The 21,384-nt window shown below is 37.9% G+C and overlaps 1 protein-coding gene across 1 annotated transcript in view; it reads left to right on the top strand.

The window, feature by feature from the left end:
- The window catches only part of LOC121917442 (zinc finger protein 521-like), a 371,849-nt gene that overhangs the window by 28,712 nt on the left and 321,753 nt on the right, over positions 1–21,384 (top strand). The window contains 2 exon segments of the mRNA XM_042443417.1: positions 2,021–2,077; positions 14,630–14,809. Of these exon segments, the coding sequence (XP_042299351.1) occupies positions 2,021–2,077; positions 14,630–14,809 (237 nt within the window).

The following is a 21,384-nucleotide window of genomic DNA, read 5'->3' as shown; positions in this document are numbered from 1 at the left end:
ATTTCTTCTTTCTAGAATGGCATCTAGACTGCTTGGTTTGCCCTAATGGAGTCCATGACCTAATGTCTTCTGCACCCTCCTGATCTGTTAGATGGGCTTGATAGGTTTAGAAAGTTTTATTTGATATTTGCTAGCCAGAAGTTGGCTTGCCAAAAGCGCTCCAGCCTTTTTGGACAGATTTGCCTTCCCCAATCCCACTTCAGGTGGGTTGAGAGGGAGTTTCATCTAGGAATCTTCCTGATACAAAATTTGTTACAGACAAATGTATACCAGGCTGTTTCCTTCACACACACACACACACACACACACGGTGACTGAACCTTTCCCACCATTCTATCTCCAATCTTTTGCTCCTTGTTTTTGTGACATCTAACTTTTTGCTGTGTGCTACCACTTTTTATAGAAGTTTCTTAGCATTTCTCAAAATGAAATTGTTGACTCTTAATGAGGTCAGAAGTTTGAGAAATGGGTACAAAGAATTGGGATGGGTTCAGAGAGAGGTTTCAGCTTCACTGCTACAAAGCTATACTTGGTTACCACAAGCAGTGATAAGGCCAACATATTTAAATAGAAGTGTGTGTGTGTGTGTGTGTGTGTGTGTATGAGTGTGTGTGTGTGTGTGAGAGAGAGAGAGAATGTGTACATATATCCACAGGCTGCTTGAAATGTGTGTGCTTTGCATTAAGCAGGTTAAAAGGGGGTGCTCATGAGAGCTGCGGTCCCAAAAGGGAAACTCTCTGGCTAGATATTCTTAATTATGTTTGATAATACTCTTGTCATTCACATTCATATTTAGGTTATTTCTCCCCTTCTGCCTTATATGGTTGGTTCCGTAGAACAACTAATATCAGAATACAAGTAAAAGTTATATTAGGTAATAAGGCATAACATATAATGCCTCCATGGAATGTTTTTGGTATCAAATACCTGCTGGTACCACATCCAGCTTGTTAGACTTAAACATCTGACTAAGCAACTGTTTGCATGTTTGCCAAGGATTTGTTTCTATGTCTATCTTGGTTTCAAGACCACTTCCTAATACAGTGGTACCCCGGGATACGAAAGCACCGCGTTACGAAATTTCCAGGATACGAAAAAATTCCATAGGAAAAAACTGTTCCGGGTTACGTTTTTTTTCCGGCTTACGAAAAAATTTTTGGTGCTTTTTGGCGCTTTTTCGCACGAAATCGCGGCTTCCAGCGCTAGCGGCTATGGCTTTTTCGGGTTGCGAAATCTTTCAGGTTACGAAGGGCGCCGCGGAACGAATTACTTTCGTAACCCGGGGTACCACTGTATATGACCAAGGAAACTTAAAATCCCCCAAATTGGAAAACAGGCCCACTTTTTTTCTACTGTTCATTCAAATCAGAATACTAAGTGATTTTTGTTAAGGAGGGTTTTTTGTTTTCAAAAGAGAAAAAGAGAGCAAATGAGAGAAAGAAAGGCAATTCTACTTCACATTTCTCTTTGTCATCATGCCTTCCCTCCCCTACAAATTGCTCCAGAGCCCAACTCAGATGCTACAGCCAAATGTAAATTGTAGGAATAGTTGCAGTGCAACTGATCATTACTCAGCCAAAATGGAAGGCTTGCTGGAATTGACAGTTCTGCAGTCAAGATAAAGAGAGCTGTGCACTAGGCAGACAATTTTAATGCACAAAACCCTAAAATATTTTTCTTGGCAATTTAAAAATCACTGAAGAATTTAAGGAAGTACACATACCTGATGTCTACAGTGTTAAGAGTTTTCAACACAGGATACTGTTTATACTGGTTACCATTTCTGATGCTTGAATTTTCTTACTATCAACAATATTTTTTTGGAGTTGTCTATAAAGCCACTTAGTTTAAATTGTTATATTGTGAGTCAGGCAGGCAGCTAGGCAGAATTTGCCTTTACCATGAAGAGGGGACATTGTTGGCCTTAAAAACAAAGTAGTGAATGATGTGTGTGCATGGAATACCTTACAGCACTCATCTAACATTATTTTTGTTTGTTTGTTTTATTTTTCCCTGACAGTAGAAGAAAATGAATTAGAGGACCAGGGAAGTGTAGGACAGTCAGCTGCACAGACAGGTAAATGTCACATTCCTAGATTTCCTTTTACCTTAAAACTATCCTTTCATTCCTGGAGTTATATAGAAACCCAATCAAACCTCTCATCAGTTTCTCTCTTTTCTCCCAACCTCCTCACGCTCACTCATCATGACTTCAGTATGATGGATAAATGACAGTCATGAGGATGCATGGATCTTTATTTGCAAACCCACCTAACTGTTTAGATCTAACAAGGATTTTAGAACAAATCTTACATATGAAAGTGCTGTTGTGCTTGTGAGCCAGGTTTGTGTGCAACTAAAGATTTATTTAATTAAATATTTTGGCAATCCACTTTCATGCCACCTGTGCTATGTACCACCACCGTTCCTTTACGCATGCAATAGAGACAGCAAAATATTTTGTAAACTTGAACATTAAAAAAATAAAACTCCTGTAGTAGTTTAATACATGAAAAGCTGAAAGAGAAAACAACTTGTATATATTTGTCTGGTACATGTACATTTCTGGATTGTGGCCAGTGTCTCTGCAGTCTAGTAGCTTTCATAAATTAGCAGATACTTTAAAACTTAATCCACTGAATTTGTTAGCAGCTACTGATCCCTACATTTAAATCACTGTGAGTTTTGTTGCTAAATCTTTACTTCAACCAGAAAGATTTTAGGTTAGAAACCTGACCTGTTCATTATAATGAACAGCTATAAGGGGGTTAATAGCATGTTTGTTACAATGACTCTCTTTTGTTACTTGTTTCTCCTATGGGAAAAATACATAGTTTCTATACTTTAATGAATGATTAAGTCTTTTAATTTGTTTGATTACTCATTATGAAAAACTGTATTTAAATAGTCTTTGTTTGGTGAAATCATTGTGTTGTGTTCTGTTTTGCTGTTTGTTTATGGATCTTCTTTGAAAGTCTCAAGAAATCTTAAAGGAGGGACTTTGCTTTTATCAACTGTGGATTCCTTAGACTGAAGAAGCCAAGCATTTTATCACAACTAATGTACAAGAGTGCTTCCTTTATGAAGTGTCTAATAATTGTGAAAATGTATTATATGTGACAAATTACTTAGTAATACAATTCCCTCCTCCCCCCCCCCCAAGTTAACTTAGATGTTCTTCATTATTATTGTGTTGCCTAAGGGGCTATACAGACTGGCACTAAACACCGGTATTGGGCTGGAGTGGGGATGTGGCAACCGTATGCCAGCCACCCCGACACCTCCCCAATGCCAGTGTCACACTGAACACCTGACTGCATGGTGGACCGTGTCACGCCGTTTCTTTGGCACAGCGTTTAGATGCACTGCACCAAAGAATCAGCGGAAAACCATTATCACCACAGCAAGGATGGCTTTTTGCTATTTTAAAAAGGAACAGCATTTTGATGGCCTTTTTGGGATCATAAAATTGCTGGATTGGGGCCATGGCATGCAGTTATTGCAGCCCCAGTCCAATGCTGAAAGGGACAGTGGGATGCCACTCCTTTGGGGCTGTCTGAACAGCCCTACATTTCTGGTAAACCATGTATGTTCTATTTTACTCCTTTACTAGCCCAAGCAGGGCATAGAGTACTAATTGTTTAACAACATGTGGAATTTCTTCTAGTTTTCCTGGGAATGTCTATAACTAGTTGGGAAAAAAAATAAAATTCCATGCATATTTCTGTTTGAAGGAAAGTAGTGACTAGAAAATAAATTATGAGGAAATGAATATATTTTTCCAGAATGTTTGACCTGCTTTGTTGCTTCATCACTTGTAAAGGAGATTTGTAGTAAACCCATCTCATCACTCTGCTTTTCTGTTAAATCCCAATGTATAATTAAGTGATTGACATGCTTGAATAATATATTTTTGGGACACTTTAAGCATTTATTAGAAGAAAAGCAAGGCGTAGCTGTACAAGACACAAACACAAACACACACAAAATGTTTTTGTTTTAATTTCCCAGTGCTTTTTTGTGACACCAAAATGAACAGTGTTCAGTATTTCAGTGCTTTTAGAAATATCATAAATACTATTTTCTTCTGTGAAAAAACTAAATTATTTCGATCCCTTCCACATTGCCATTGCACCAGAAAAGATCCTAGATGTCAGGTTTTTAACTAATAAAGAAATAATGTTGAGCACTTGATTGCTGTCTGTTTTGCTTATTATATTTCATAGCTTATATACCAACTTAAGTATTATAGTATATCAGACACAGTAATGCCATATTGATGGTATTACAGGCATAATATACTCAACTTTTTGTCTAGATTAGGCAAAAGGATGGTTATAATATTCTCCATCCCCTTTCTTTTGGAAGATTTTTCTCTTCTATGGTTTGCTTTTACAATTGTTGTTGTTGTTGGTGGTGTTGTTGTTGTGCCTTCATGTCATTTCTGACTTATGGAGACTCTAAGGCTAATTGATCATAGAGTTTTCATGGCAAGATTTGTTTAGCAAGGATTTGCCTTTGCCTTTGCCTTCCCCTGAGGCTGAGAAAGCATGACTTCCTCAAGATCACCCAGTGGGATTCCATGGCTGAGCAGGAATTTGAACTCTGGCCTCCAGAGTTTTAGTCCAGTGCTCAAACCACTACGCCATTCTGGCTCTCATTAACTATGGTATAGGGTTATCTCTGCAATAGCACAATCCAGTATTGTCCTTATAACCAGAGTGAAATCCAGTTTTATAAATGATTAGTTTTATCAAGAACAAAAATGGAATGTTTTAAATATAGTATGATCCCTTTATCCATGGGAATACATTCTCAGACTTACTGCAAATAGCAACAGCTGCAAATAATGGTGAACCCTATATTTCCCCTGGAGGTTAACCATGGAGGGCATCCAGATGTCTAGAGACACCTTTACCCCCTAGATGCAGGTAAGTAAAACTGTGATTACTAGTCTTGTGGATACGGGGATTGTACTGTACACAAACCACAGTCAGTGCTGATGTAGATATAATGCTGTACCACGATGAAGGATGATCATGATCAGAAAAGGAGAAAACCTGTTCAGGCTTCAAACTGGAAAGGTTGGTGGAACTTTCTAACAAAATAAGAACATTTCTGAGGACTGTCACCTCAATTAAAATCAGATTTTTCTTCATCTTGAACACAAGGCAAACCATAGCCAAACTTTTTTCTTTTAAATTGCTCATATGAGAGTGTCACCTGTTAATGCTCCTTTAGCCACCCCGGTTTTGGACTGGGAGGGCACCTGAAAAGAGTTAGTACATCTGTATCCAGTGATAAATTTACTAGTTCTATGTTTCTTTTTGAGAGTGGCAAAAAAAAAGAAAGAAAGAAAGAAAGAAAGAAAGAAAGAACTTTCAGACTTCAAGCTGATACAGAAAACTTTACAGCAGTTTCACACATGAGGGTAGCATACGAAACCCCATACATGCTGCTACAAGTTTTTCTAGTAATAGTTTGTATCAAAGCTCTAGCTCTTTCCATTAAATGTGCTTTTTATGGAGTACCAAGTTATAAATGTAGTGCAGCTACGGCATATTAATCTTACTGCAGAGATTTAATGAGGCAGTTGTTTTGCGATGGACACTATTGGGAGCAGACAGCGACAGAGTTTTACTTCACCGCTGAACTGCAGAAATATTCCTTTCCTGGCCATAATTATAACCACATGATCTCTTAGTTTTCCTTTCTTTTGCCAGCACTTTTCCATGCAGAAGTAGCTTGGAAGGAGGTCTATTAAAACGCAGTCAAATGTACTGGAAACTGGGCTATTTTCCTGGTTAGTTTGACATTTTAGGCTCTTGATCAGCTATGGATCCTTGTTGCGTAGAGAGAAATATGCAGGATGAGTTTCAAGCATACAAAGTGTCTTTGCCAGTCTGCTGAAATGGCTTTTAGATATTTATTACTTTTTAAAAACTTGACTTTTATATAGGTTATAAAAAGTAAATGTGGTGAAACCTAATTTTAACATGGACAGAATAGAATTTCTGCTGTTGGCCCTAAACCAATCTCTTACTGGAAATTAATTGAAGTCCATGGGTTTATTGCTGCTAACTCTTTTAAGCCTTTGCAGTTTCTCATTTTCCTCCAAAGTTGCAGTTTTATTAGACCAAGTTATAGCAGTAACATCCCTCATGAGGAGAGGGAGAGGGGGAGAAAGCCACCTGCCAGGACACAAAATTATGGGGAAAATATACTACTTAAATTTCCATTTATAAATAATGTTGAGCATAATCAGGAACAGAAAAACAGCAGTTCATTTATGTACTATATTAATAGCTGGAATTTATTTTAGAGCCAAATCTACTCTTTTTTTCATTAGGTAATTTTATAAAGGATATCTTGCAGAAGGGGTGATAATGTACAGACTTGCTGATACTCTTGCTGGTGCTCTGAGGAGAGCAGTGAGTTCCATATTGCAAGATGGATTATATTATCGTTCGAGACACTAAGGCCTAATTCCGATTTCTAAAGTAGAGCTATTGAATCAAATAGAATTTACCAAAGTATTAACCTACCCTTCAGTAACTGAGTCAGGATGGGACTACTCTAGAGGAGACTAGCAACTGAAGATAGATTTAAACTTCCAGCTCATGCTGGAATTCCATGAAAGACTATCCATGAACAGGAATAGATTTCCAAGAGTATATTACCTACCCACATTGTGAATGCAAGGGCATTCTGATAAGGCATGCATTCACACATATGTTACATCTTATTTGATCTCATCTTCCTACTTCCAGAGATCAGCCAGAACAGAACTGTACCTGTACAGCATGCTTGTCCTTTGGAAAGTAGGGTGGAGTGAGCTCCTTACAGGTATCTCATGCTACTGATCATTTGCTCAACAGCAGGGGAAATTGCAGTGCCACAGATCTCAGGCATTTCCTATCTAGGCTAGTAGTTATTAATGAAAAATAACATTTCATAAGTATGGCTCTTTCAGATTTAGAGCCATTGACTTTGGTGATAGGATTAGTTGGCATTTATAGATTAGAAGCATATGTGACTTTAGGTAATAACATTTGCATTTGCAAAGTTTAGAAGTATAGTTCAAAAATGCAACACACCTTTTTTGACATGTTACTCAAGAGTAGGGACTAACATGTTGTTGATGCATTATTTTTAGTACAGTGAGATGCACATTATTAATGCATTACTAATGTAGCACAGTAGTAATGCATTAGTCTCAATGCACAAAGTAATGGGGGTGTTTACTAAGATTTGTCTTAAATCACTCACTGGTAATGTTTCTGAAATAATGAATAGATCTCTCTTCTCATACAAAAATTCAAATGTTATCACTGTTGCTATCGAAATACTTAAATGTAATAAGTAACATCATTATGCATAGTGTGTTAACTCCAAGCACTGGATATGTGATGGTAGATGGAGAACATAAGGCAACTAGACAAGCCATACCCTTCACCTTAGCATCATTAACTACAATAGCCTGCCAGTGCAAGATAGAAGACAGGACACATGAGATGTCTGGAACATTCAAGTTGGTGATGTGTGTACATTTATCCATAAGAGAGAAAGGGGAATAAGAGAAAAGAGTAAGCTTTAGCCTGTGTTTTATGTATTCTGTATGGTGCCTGCAAAATCAGAGTAGGAGCATGGCATGTTGCATAGAGATTTGAATTTGGAAATTCAGTTCTTTTTTTAAAAGCCAGTTTCTAGTCTTCATGGTTATAGGTCTGTGTGTCTGTGTGGTGCATGAGCAGAGGTGGAACCATGAGGCCATTTTCTGGTGTAAAAGCTTCCAAAGATGGATGGCAGAGGAGCAGAATTTCCAGTAGGTAGGAGGTGATGAAAAGGCATGATTCATTAGAAAAGACAATAATGCTAGGAAAGGTAGGGGGAAGTAGAAGGACCACACATCAGATTGATAGAGAGATCATGAGCCTGGATTTGCAGAAATTAAGCAGAAAAGTGGAGGATATGGGGCTTGGAGATGTCTCATCCACAGGGTCTCCATGAGTCAGTGTCAACTTCAGGGCAGTTAATAGCAGCAACAAAGGAGGTGAGAATTTTGTTGCCCTCTAGATTTTGTTGGACTGTAACTCCCAGCAGCCCTATCCAGGATATCCTTTGAAAAATTCTGGAACAAGCAATTCAGTATCAGCTGGAGACACAGTTATCACCCCTGAAATAGATACAAATATGTAAAGCCTATAAGTTTATGGTATATGCCAAAGGTTCATCAAATGCTTGCTGTGATCTTTGCTCTGTATTGTCATTTTTGTTCCCAAAGTGGTGTTTCCTACTATTCAACTGCTTCTAGGTATTTGTAATTTTATTTTATAATGGAGGCATCTTTTCAGGCAAAAAGCAGTAGTGTAAATATATTCATCAAGAGAGGCAGAGCCTGCCACAACTCATTACACTGGGGCTGTGAATGAACCCAGGTCTCACAGGTTTTCCCCCTTCAGAGTTGACCTAAAAACGAACATAGCATTTTGCTAGAGCACACATTCTGAAGTTTCAGGAAGAGGGACTAAGTCGCCTGACTCCTGTCCCAGCAGATTTGTATTTATGAATGCTTAACTGGAGGCAACTCTCCTCTCTCCTCCACAGTAACTCCTATTATGTAATTGAAGGGGGGGATTCATATGTTAATGGGCAATTTTGTGTGAGATTCTTGTCCTAAGCAGTTTTGCAGTTTTCATATCCTAAGCATTCTGTGTGTGTGTGTGTGAGAGAGATGTTACTGGACTCTTGTTAAGAGCCAACATTCATGAATAATGAGTACGGAGTATTGTTGCATTCCTTTTCCCCCTCTAGCATGCTACTTAAAGCAAAGTCAGACTCTACCCTTATTTTAAAACAAACAGGTCTGTAAACTTTATGTGCAGCATTTAAATAGTCATGTTAAAATTCAGACCCAGTGCCCACATTTCCCTGAGTGCTGTCAGTTTTATGAGATGAAACTGGGAGCTTGAGCTGAACATCTAATAGTATGCATTGTGCACATGCTGCCTTCCAACAAGTGTTTAATGATGTCGGGGTCAGTTTGCAACAGTTAAGACAATTATTTCTTTTCCTCAGCTGCTTACAACATACCGGTATTTTTTACTGCTAGTCTGAGGTAGATGCAGAAAGTGGGAATGTACTTACAAGCAAGTTTTGGATGCAGGCAATGTTTTAAAGGTAGTTTAGAAGGGCTTTCCCTTTTGTTCAGTAGGTGTTGCTTTGGGGCAATGTAAGACCCACATTATACAATACGGAAATTAGCTAGTACACACGTTTATATCACTTCTGTACTTGGAGTGCTCCTTATAAGGGAAGTATACTGATTTTTAAAAAAACCCATATACTTCCTTATATGGCCGAGATACTTTTTAAAAACTATTATTTGTATACTGAACTTATATGTATACCTATTGCCAATCACAGCATCCTGCAGTACATAGTCAGCATTTAGCTAGATAAACCTAAGATAGTTTACAAATGATAATGAAGCATTGAGGGTTGTGGCTAGGCTGGTGTTTCCTTACTGCTGGTACAATTGTTGGTTGTTGTTTTTTACTGCGGGCAGAATGTGAGCTTATTTGGTAATGAAAATGCTTTCAATGTCCTGTGGCAGATGTAACTACTATTAACACTTCCCAAAAGAATTAGTAAGAGAGGTTTTGCCTTAAACCCTAACGTGAATTTAACTCCCTGTGGAGATGGCTGAAAAAAATTCATAACACTTTTATAGCTCTTGCCCAAACTCACATACTTCTAAACCATAGTTTGATCGTTCCATGTAGTAGCATTCCAGCCTTATCTGCCTTCCCTCTCATCTAGTAGAAAATCTTAAAAGCTTTTAGAATTTATTTATTAACTTTTATTACAATGATGGATTAATTTGAAAAGCTATGCACATAAGCTTCTAAGGTACAAAACATACTGCAGAAATAATGTAGTTTGAGACTACTTTAACTGCCCTGGCCTAGTGATAAGAAATCCTGGAAACTGTAGTTTACTGTGCCACCAGAGCTCTTTGACAGGGGAGGCTAAGTGCCTCACAAAACTACAGTTCCTAGAATTGCCTAGCATTGAGCCAGAGCAGTTAAAGCAGTGGTTCCCAAATTTTGGTCCCCCAGATGTTTGGGACTTCAGCTCCCAGAATTCCTGGCCATTGGCCAAGCTGGCTGGGGCTTCTGGGAGTTGAAGTCCAAAAACCTGAAGGACTGGAGTTTGGGAATCATTGAAAGCCCAAACTGCATTATTTCTTTCCTGTGGCATCAGGTGAAATCTTGCGTAATTTTTAAGTTACTCTTAATGTCTACTGAAGCTTAGACCAGGATCTCTTTTTCCTGTTCAAAACAAAAGAATACTTTTAAAAATCTTCTCTTCATATTATAAAAATTACTCACTTTTCTAAATCTCACCACAAATTGTATTCCTATTCTATAGTTTTCAGAAAACTTTTGAAAATTGGTTACAACTTCCATGTAACCCAGCAAAATTATTCATCATAATTATTTGCAGAATTCATGTTGAGAAATATTCCCTATTTATTTCTTTTGAGGTCATTTTGACCCCCAGTTTTGAAATCTTCCCACAGTGCTTCATATCACATGAGAAACTTTCAGTTGATGAACATACATACATTTATTTATTTATTTATTTATTTATTTATTTCCAGGATTTATATCCTGTCTTTCTCCCACAATGGGATTCAAGGCCGGTTACAATATATTAATTAGTGCCACTCAGGAGAAGATGTCCAGTAAGGAAGGTGATAAAATTCTGTTTCTGAGAATCTAGCAAATCCCAGATTGTGTCACTAGTATATAATGAAGTATCACAGCACCTTGAAATCTGGACCAGACAGTATTTATTTATTTATTTATTTATTTATTTAAACATCTATATTCCATTCTCTTTTTCTTAAGATCACAGGGCTGCATATAACATGATCAGTTCAAACTAATATCAGTCACAAAATTATTTTCAGAAACTAAACACATATTAAACCAATTTTACAAGTTAAAAATAAGTCAGATAAAAACAAGTTGAAATACCTTCCTTGTGCCCTGGTTTATTTCCCCCCCTTCTGTTTCTGTATAGCACACATTCATTTTGCCACCATTTACATTCATCCCCCCATCTTTGCATTCACTAAATCCAGTTAAAAGTACCTATTTTATTTAGAAGCTGAAGAGTCCATGATGGTGCAAAGAACTCAGAATATGTGTTTTTCTAATAAATGTCATAGAATCATAGAATCGTAGAGTTGGAAGAGACCGCAAAGGCCATCCAGCCCAACCCCCTGCCATGCAGGAAATCTTGAGTATAGAGTTGATTAAACCTTGACATAGAATATTTATAGTGCACTGATACCATCCCATTAAAATCCTAGGGTTTGTACGGTAAATATATAATGCCCCTAGAATACTCATTTTGAGAGAGAAAAATCTCCTAGTTCTGGAAAGTGCACTAGAGCTCTCTAGCAGAGATGTTGAAGCACTTTACCAAACTACATATACTATAATTCCATAAAATGGACCCGTGATTGTTAAAATAGTATCAGACTGTTATAAACTGTTTAGTACAGATGTACCTGAGAGCCAGTGTGGTGTAGTGGTTGAGTATTGGACTATGACTCTGTGAGACCAGGGTTCGAATCCTGGCTTGGCTGTGAAAATGCACTGGGTGACCTTGGGCAAGTCACACTTTCTCAGCCTCAGAGGATGACAATGGCAAACTCCCTCTGAAGAAACTTACCAAGAAAACACCATGATAGGGTCACCATGATAGGGTTGCCTTAGAGTCGCCATAAGTCAGAAATGACTTGAAGGCACACAACAACAAATAGGCTGATGTACTGTTGGTTAGTCCCAGCAAAAATAGACCTATCTGTTTTTGAATGGTGAGTTAACATGTACGTAATTCCCACAGACTGAATGGTTCTAAGCTGCCCTGATGGGTGATAGCATACTCAGACACACTCATAAGGCTTACTATATGATGCCAGCCAAATAGACTATCTGTACCAAAGATGGATTTCTCCTATTGACAGCATATGCACTTTGTACACTTAACCAAGTTTTTGTACCTTCACACCCATTATTGATAATCATTTGTTTGTTGTTGTGTGTGATCAAGTCATTTCTGTCTTGTGGTAACCCTAAGGCAACCCTATCATGCGGTTTTCTTGGCAAGATTGGTTCAGAGGAGGTTGCCTTGCCCAAGGTGGGTTTCATGGCTGAGCTGGGAATTGAATCTTGTTCTCCAGAGTCATAGTCCAACACGCAAACCACTATTCCATGCTGGCTCCATTGACTATGGAGATTATCACACAGGGTGAGGAGGGATTGCTCTCATCTTTATCGTGTCCACGCGTATCCCGCCCTCCCATCAGTAGCACCCACCATTGTATTAATGGGAGTTTCTGTTAATACAAAGTGACAGGACCATGCCACTTCAGTGACCGGAGAAGGATAGGATAAGCATGACATCATTTGATAATCTTATGATCATGCAATGAGGACGACTGAAGGATGGTATAAGAACAGACGTCATCTGATAATCTTCACCTTGTTGCACCATAAGGATGGGGTAAGGATGGGGACATTCCATTCTTTACCCCTTGTGATCATCTCCTATCATGCACTTACTTATACCAAACATACAGATTTTGTACATCTCTTTCACACTTTCTTATAATCCTGCCTTCTGAATATATATCTTTAGTGAATGATATTCTTACACAGAGATGCACCTATTTAGTCAGTCTGTTCATGCTGCCTCTCACAGAAGAATCACCACAGTTTACATGCCTCTTTCATGGATGATGCCTTTGTGTTATTGAGTTTTAAGGAACAAACAGATGTGTCTGCAAAGGGGGGGGGGAGGCAACAGAATTTGGAAAATTAACCTTAGGAGGCACAACTCCAGGACCCTCCCAGCAAACATGGCAATGCTGTCTGTCAGATTCTGAAAGCTGTAGTCCAACAAAGTAATTTTTCAAGCACTGGGAAGGACCCTTTCATATTGAAATCATACTTGACAGAGATTGTTCAACTACTTGAGATCACTTTGCAGTCAGGAAAAAGACATGTTTGGCATTCACCCCAGGACTGGTTTGTTCCAGGCTCTCTCCCTCCACCAACCCTCTTTTCAACCAGGCTCAAGTCATCTTTTGCTTCAGAGAAGATGGGAAATTTCCAGTAGCTAGAAGGTGCTTAAATCAGCTGCCATTGTGTGTGTGTGTGTGTGCATGACCCTGGCCCCCACTTCTGGAAGGCTAGTGGATATATGCAACCCCTGGTGTCCAAAAAATATTCTAGGGTGCTGATAATTTCATTTCCTCTGCATGTGAACAAAATTGTAGAGATAAGCTACTTTTCCTGCATTATGTCTTCAAATATTTTTAAGACAAGGATAATTTTCTGAAAGTGGCATTAGAAATTAATTGCATAAATTGTCATACCAGTTTTCCATGTACAAAGCCCCTCCATATCCACAGATTTAACAACAGCTTGAAAATAGCCCAAAATATATAAATTCCAATAAGCAAATCTTGATTTTGCTATGTTATATAATGAACATAATTTTACAGCACACTTGTATTTAATGGAACTTGAGCATCCCTGGATTTTGCTATCCATGGGAGGTCTAGGAACCAAACCCCAGTGGATACCAAAGGCCAACTGTATGGGATGATGTCTGGTTTCTGCATTGCAGAAGGGATTTGTGACGACTAGTTGCAATAATTCAGAACTTCTTATTTGGCTCATTATTACTGTCCTGGAATTAGAATTAGATTATCTGTTTGATCCACACTACATTGGATAAGATGTATAATAATAAAAAATGGCCTCTAGGGTTAACTATCCTCTGCAGGTTAATACTTCTTTGCTTAATTAGCAGACAAGTTGTTTTTTTAAGTACTTTTAGAACTTCTGATTTTTCTGGTATAGGGTTTTTTAAATTTCTTAACAACTGATCATTGGGTTGTTTCATGAAGTGAGACAATTTTAGTCTCTTGGTGATTGAGTAGTTTTTAGCTTTAAAATAAAAATAGTGAAAACAAAATCTCCTAAATTTATTTACCTTTTTGTGTTAGTTTGTAGTGAATTTTGAAATGAATTTATTCTTTTAAATTATTCAATAGATTAAAAGCTCCCAACAATTGTGTTAAATTTGTAAAGATTATCTGTAATGAATAGAAGTGTTGCTTTTGTATGGGGGAGTTGTTATTTTTGGGTAGGAAAGATGAACAAAGAGATGCTTTCTCTATTTATTGAGAATGCACCAGATCTCATCTGAGCTTGAAAGCTAAGCAGGGTTAGCCCTGGCTAATACTCAGATGGGAGGCCACCCATGGATACCAGCCAAAACCAGCTCCAAGTAATCCTTGCCTAAGAAAAACTAATGCAATTAATGAGGTTGTCATAAGTCGACAGGTGATTTGAAGGCACACACTAGCATAATGTTGAATTGCTGCAGTCTTATACCAAAAGTATTTTTCTGTTTTTTAAGTAACTTTAACAACAGCCACAATAGTAGAACTCAATCTTGAATCCTCTTTTTTAATATATAAAGAAACTTTAAAAAAACCCAAAAAAAACCCAGAAGGGTCATAGTCTTGATTTTCTTTCAGATCTGAACTGTAAACTAGAAGACAAGACAGAAGATGGAGAGTTGATAGAGTGTAAGAAAAGACCGGAAGAAGGGGAGGAGTTAGAAGAAGAAGCTGTGCACAGCTGTGACAGCTGCCTCCAGGTGTTTGAGTCACTGAGTGATATCACAGAGCACAAGATCAATCAATGTCAACTGACAGGTAAACAATACTTATCACTTTGTGTCTCGTTACATTGTTCTATTTTTGATTTCAGGTTTCTGCTTCAGAGGTGCTCAACATGTTTCTGTACTGGGTTTTCAGGTGCAACGAAGTAGGGATCATTATTGCAGTCAGTCAAATGCCATTGTACCATCCCTTAATCTGGGCTTTCACATGCCCATCTGTCTTAACAATTTTAGTGATTTTGACCATGGAAATGCTTAGGTGAAGGATGGCTGCTACTTTGGTTCAAAAATGGTTGGCAGTAATTATTGAGTACAAGTGAAAGGGAATGCAGCAGAACATTGCACCAGTAATTCTGGCAGTTCTTCATGAGAAGAGCTACTTCTCCATTTGTGACACTGTAGACAAATATGCTGCATCTCTCTGTAACATTAGGGTCTCTGAGCTAAAGTAATATATGTATCCAATATTTATTTCATTTCGTTTCATTTATTGTGTTTTTACCCCATACAGTAGTTCAGAAATGCACTCAGAGCGGTTTACAAATTCGTAGTAAGACATTTCCTGCCTTCAGGCTTACAATCTAACAACACAACACACAAGGCAAAGGAATGGCAGTGGGGAGTGGATTTTCTTGGTTGGTTTTCTGAGTGATGTTTGAGACTGGCATAACTGAATGCATTTCTGAATGCACATTTAACGGAAGAATATGTGAATGAAGAAAGGACCCAGCACAAGTAACTCTTTGTGGCACACTTGGATGCATTTGGGTTGTGCTTAAGTACTTAATGCTTTAATGACCCTTTCTGAAAACTCTTTTGGCCTAAGAAACTTGGAAGAATCATGTAAAAGCAAATCAAAGCAGCTCAAATTCTTACAAAACCACCCAAGAACTCTAGCTGAAAAGAATTCTGTATCAAGTAGTTTCTAGAAGATGAGAATACTTGAATTTATGAGATCAGATTAATTTTTGAAACAGTTAAAATACATTTTTTTCCTGGCTCAGCCCTGGCAACAGACCATGATTAAATCAAGCCTATGTATTACAATTAAGTGTTTTTACTCTTTTTTATGTAATTGTTTCTTCATTCTTCTGTGAAGGTAAGTCAGATTTGATTAAGCTGATAATTTTGGTCTTGAATCTCAGGCGTCTGTAACCTTTTGCAGTTAGCTAACAGAAAGGGTGTACTATATGGGATCAAGTGCCTTTGAAATTAAGAGATACATCCCACCTTTTATTATGTATGGCACTTATTCTGTAGGTACAGTCTGCCCTCCTTCTCCAGAGATTCTTTATTCACAGACTCAAAGCATCCACAGCTTGAATATATTATTATTATTATTATTATTATTATTATTATTATTATTATTATTATTTTCTTATATCCCGCCTTTCTCCCAATATAGGGATTCATGGTATATGTATGTATATCTCTAAATAGAAAAGCTTGGTTTCATCATTTTATATAAGGGACACAATTTTAATATTCATTGTATTTAATGCAACTTTATGAAAATTTTGGTAGCCATGGGGGGTCCTGGAACCAAGCCCCAATGGATACCAAGGGCCCACTGTAAACCAACTAATTCAAGAGGTGCATGGAAGCCCTTAGCTCAGTAGCAGTGCAAGCAACAAATCTCAGGTCAACAGAGAGTCTGCTCTCCATACAGAAAGTGTCTATTCATATCCTAGTATTCCCAGTTTAAATGAGATGTAGGAGGACAGGACAGGGAAAAGATGCTTCCTTAGACATTGGAGACTGATCCCCACCTTTTGTTGAGAGTGGAGGGCTAGATGGGCGAGTGATGTGATATACTGTCTGATAACACTTTAAGGCATCTTTTATACCTAGAAGTTGGTCCTGTAGCTAATTCATAGTGAACAGAGAAAGAAAAGACACATATTTGAGTCAGAGAGAAGAAATGTGTTGAAATATATTTTTCCAAGTAGAGCAATGAAACATTGTCTGCCTATTTTGTCTGTGTTATCAGTTTAACACCTTCATGTACTTTGCAGTTCATGTATCTGACAAATCACTAGTGTATGTTGAGAGATATACTTTCTCTCTCTCTATTTTTCTCATATTCTTGCTTTTTTTATTAATCAAGAATATTGTATCCATGATTGGCAAAACTTTATGCTTTGCAGTAGCACAAAGATCACTGCCTCCATTTTTCATTGGCTGCCCCTCTGAAATCCCCTAACATATCTCACCAGAAGCTGGGTGTTGAGTTGAGTGACTGTAAGCAGCATGAACTGAAGATCGCACAACTGGGGAACTGAAGCGAAAGGAGAAATTCCTGGAGCACTGCTCCTGATCCACTTCACTCCAGGTCATGCTGGAGGGCAGAACTTGCCATGCTAAATGAGGGTTAAAATGGCTCTGCCACTTGAGTAAATTTTAAAAGACACGTTTTTTCAAAGAAAGGCATTGAGTCCCCTAAAAAGCCCTGTTTTCTACCATTGCTGGAGATAACAGCTATGCTTGATAGTCAGGAATCAAACTATTCAGAATAATGGAGGGGATTTGAAAATTAGTAATAACTCTTCTTTATTATATATTGAAGGTTTAGCATTATGTAAAGAGGATATTGTCTAATTTGCATCTGGAATATTTAAGTTATGTGACTGTTTTTATTATTGACCATTTTTGCATTAAAATTCTAGCTTGTTTGTTTTGAAGCATAAGTATGAAAACTGTTGCCAAAAATGTGACACTGTTGTGAAAGAGAGTATCTTAGTTTCAGAAGATGCTACACTGTGTTACAAAATATATTTAGCATACTGTTTTGTTACAAGGAGTATGAAATAAATGTCCTATACAGCTTTTCCCCAGCAAACAGTGTAAAATGAATAGATGAAAAACTGGATTTAGAAAATATACTTCAGTCCCAAGTGTTGAGATAAGGTCTTGAGAGTGTAATCCTATTCAGCCATCCTAGTAGTAAGCACTGTTGATTTTACAGGGATCTGCCTGCAAGGTGTTATGCAAAGAAGTGTGGCATAAATTGACTATTAAATCTGTGCCTGCATTCCTATCTTGTTTAGTTCTAAAGTGACAGTCAGTTGTATCACTGTGTTTTGGGTAATAGAAGCCCAGTAGTTCCACATTAATGTGACCCAATCTAAATATAGATTGATGAAATACTACTTAGCCCAACAATATTACTGCTTCTAGCACACATTGATTTTTATGATTTTTTTTTAAATGGTCATCTTTTCTGATAGCTAAATTTTCTAAGTAAAAGAAAATTTAATGCAGTATAGTTTTAGAAACCTGATTTGAAGACACAGCTAAGGTGTACTTTACTTCATGTTTAGATATTACTTAAAATCTGTTCTGGAATGCAAGGATCTGGAATGATGGAAGCAGTGCTGACACAGGGCCCAAACAAATGGCCCTTTTAAGCCAGCATCCGGGAAACTTTAGAGTGCAGCATTTAGATGCCAAACATCATGAAGTTTACACACCACACAACACCGGGGCATGATGAAGTTCGCACACACACACACACACACACACACACACACACACAAAAGTGGGGAAGCACATGCCTGGGCCTTGTTTTTGGTGCTGAAATTTAAACTCTATTCTGCTGCTTCTTGATGAACAGAAGATCTAGGAGGAGTTTTCATCAGGTATAAGGCTCCTCTTGGTTGATATTGCCTACAAAGTTTGTGATAGATAGATAAAATTGAAGAAAATGCAAGTTGATCCTCCCTTATTTGGAATTTCAAAATTTGAAATACTCTGAAATCCAAAATTATCCACATTGGTGACTGAGATAGTGACACCTTTTCTATCTGATGTTTCAGTGTACACAACCTTTGTTTCATGCACAAAATTATGAAAAAATATTATGTATAAGATTACCTTGAGATTATGTGTACAATGTGTATATGAACCATAAATGAATTTCAGTGTGCCCGTACACGGTTTTAACCATACATAGAAGGCAAGCCCTGTTTTAAACAATGGTGTGTGTGCCTGCCACATGCATCCTGCCATACTCCCATTGTTTTAAACGAGGCTTAAGCATGCATATTTTTCTCTTTACATGGGTGTGTGTGTGTGTCTGGAATGGATCCGCTGTGTATGGGAAGGGCTCCACCTCCCTGTTATCTCATTGTGTATATGCACATATTTCAAACTATGGAGTGGAAAAATCCAAAACACTTCTGATCTCAAGCATTTTCGATAAGGGAGATTCAACCTGTATATCAGTCCACGTATATTACTTGTTTGATAATTGATTTAAATTGGGGTTGGGAAAGTGCACCATGTGGAGTGCATACACTTCCCCAAGACTGTTTTTAGGGCCCCAGACCCACCCTCACCCCTATTTTTATTAGAAAAAAAAAACTTGACTTCTGGGCTTATTGGGGGAAAAGACCTCTCCAGGACCTAAACTATTTGGTTCCAGAGAGGGATGAAGCATGACCAAATGGCTTCCGGAGCCCTCAGGACATTTTTGGGGAGGAGAAGTACAGATTTGGAGGTCTCCAAAACCCCTGGAGCAACCAATGCAGTCCTCTAACAGTTTCTACCCTGATTTTAAATCTGTGATCTAAAGGAAGCTCGTCTTTTAAAATCTTTTGTAAGCCACCTTTAGTCATACAGGTAGAGGGGGTGGAGGAGGATTTAAATCTAAATAATTGATTTAAATTAAATTTCACTGTGATACTTTTTATCTTTTTAAAGTTATAATACAAACTCAGATTCAGTACACTTTGGTAGAGTGTAAATATTTTTATATGGGAAATTATCAAATAGGAAAGCCTCCTTTAATATGATGTGTCAATTGAAAGCATTGATTGAGATTAGATATTAAATGCAAAGCTAGTGTGTTTATGCTTTGATTAATATTAACTAACTTATTCTTTAAGAACTTGCAGCGGGACTTGTACATGAACATCCAGTCCAGGCTGAGACACAGAAATTGCAAACTTGATTTCACAATACTACTTGTATAGAAAAGTTCTCACTAGTTTTGACTTTTCTCCCCCATTTGTTGAGTGGTTCAAGACAGGGCCTTTTCACAACATCATCATACTGCTTCATTTGTTCAATTTTATTGGTACTTCAGAATGTGTTGTCTGCTCACAAACTTCTTTCAATTTTCCATCCTTTTCTACTTCTTCCTTTTTCTCTACCTGGTGGAAAATCTGCCATGGAGAAAAAGATGGAATAGCTGTACTGACCTCTTGTTTCTTGTAGGAGCTGTGTCTGCAAATGCCTGTTGTTTGAGAAAATGATGATTTTGCAGGGCTGTGTGTACAGCATAACCTAAAAATACGATTCTTTGACCAGATTTTGTGCCAAGAACAGCTGAAATCATCAAGCTGTCTAACTGATGTAATGTTGTTTTACCACTGCTAGGAAGGCACTGAGGCCCTGCTCTTGGCCACCTGGGAGTCTCTTTTAGCCATCCATCGGCTTTGTGAAGTTTCATCAGGCATTGACCACACTTTTGAGCATGGTTTCAGAGCCCTAAGACTTGGAATCTTTGACCCTTATCTTCTTTCTCCTTCTCTTTTCTTTTTCTTCTTTCCCCCCCCCTCCTCCTCCTCTTGTAAAGAGAAATGGAAATAGGATCTCTTAGCACAAGCTACTATCAAATTCCATGGTTTTTTCTGTGTTGGTACAAAACCTCAGAATATTTTCAGGATTGATATCCTGTTTTCTCACCATGTTCGTGAAACAGTTACTGATAGGTTGTGTTTATGTGCATTTACACACAGACACACTGGCATGAAGCAGTAGTAGTAACCTCCTGTGTTTTAAAACAAGAGTTGTATGGCATGTCTTTTGTTAGACACATAACAAAATATTGGGGACACAAGCTGTTGATTATTTTGGCCCACTTAGACACACTGATATCTAGTGACTTCCTTATGAGTGGGGGAGTCAATCCACTCTATATTTTAGTCCAAAAGGTCCCTCCCTCCTCATAGATTAAGCACTTTGGATAGCAGGTCTAGCTTCTGAACTAAAGTCTGTTGTGGGTTTACCATACCACTGAGATGAGAGCTGCCAGCTTCTTCTGCTTAGATGCATAGTACAGAGGTGCAATCACATACATACCACTCATGTAAGTGTGCAAATATATGTAGAGTTAAGAAGTCCAAAAGGCATGACATGCAAAAGATATCAGTAGGTCTGTTGCACTTATGTGTAGAAGTGTACAAAAGACAATGTTATTACATTTGTTACTTTTTGTCTTGGCCTTTTACTTCACTTCACTTTTATTGGATACAATTTTTAATCCCTGATGTTGTGTGTCTCTTTTTGCCACTTGATGATGATGATGATGATATTTATTTGTATCGCACCTTCCTTCCTGTAAAAGGACTCAAGGCAGCTAACAGTTTAACAGATAACAATGTACCTGAAGTTGGGGCATTGCCTTTTGCAATGTTAAAATATTTGTCCACCTAACTGTATGTTGTGTCTTCTAATCTGAAGCAGCTTTCTGGGATTTCAAACAATGGGTTTCCATATTGGCTGCTATATATCCCTTGATTTTTTATTTACTTTTTAGCTTGATATACCAGGGTTAAAATCTAAAATTTTCTGCTTGTCAGGCATGTGCTTTGCCCCTGAACTGTA

Source organism: Sceloporus undulatus, unplaced genomic scaffold (assembly GCF_019175285.1).
Source record: "Sceloporus undulatus isolate JIND9_A2432 ecotype Alabama unplaced genomic scaffold, SceUnd_v1.1 scaffold_18, whole genome shotgun sequence".
Taxonomy (NCBI): domain Eukaryota; kingdom Metazoa; phylum Chordata; class Lepidosauria; order Squamata; family Phrynosomatidae; genus Sceloporus; species Sceloporus undulatus.
Note: the sequence above shows the minus strand (reverse complement) of the source record. Positions and strands in the feature narration are given on the sequence as shown.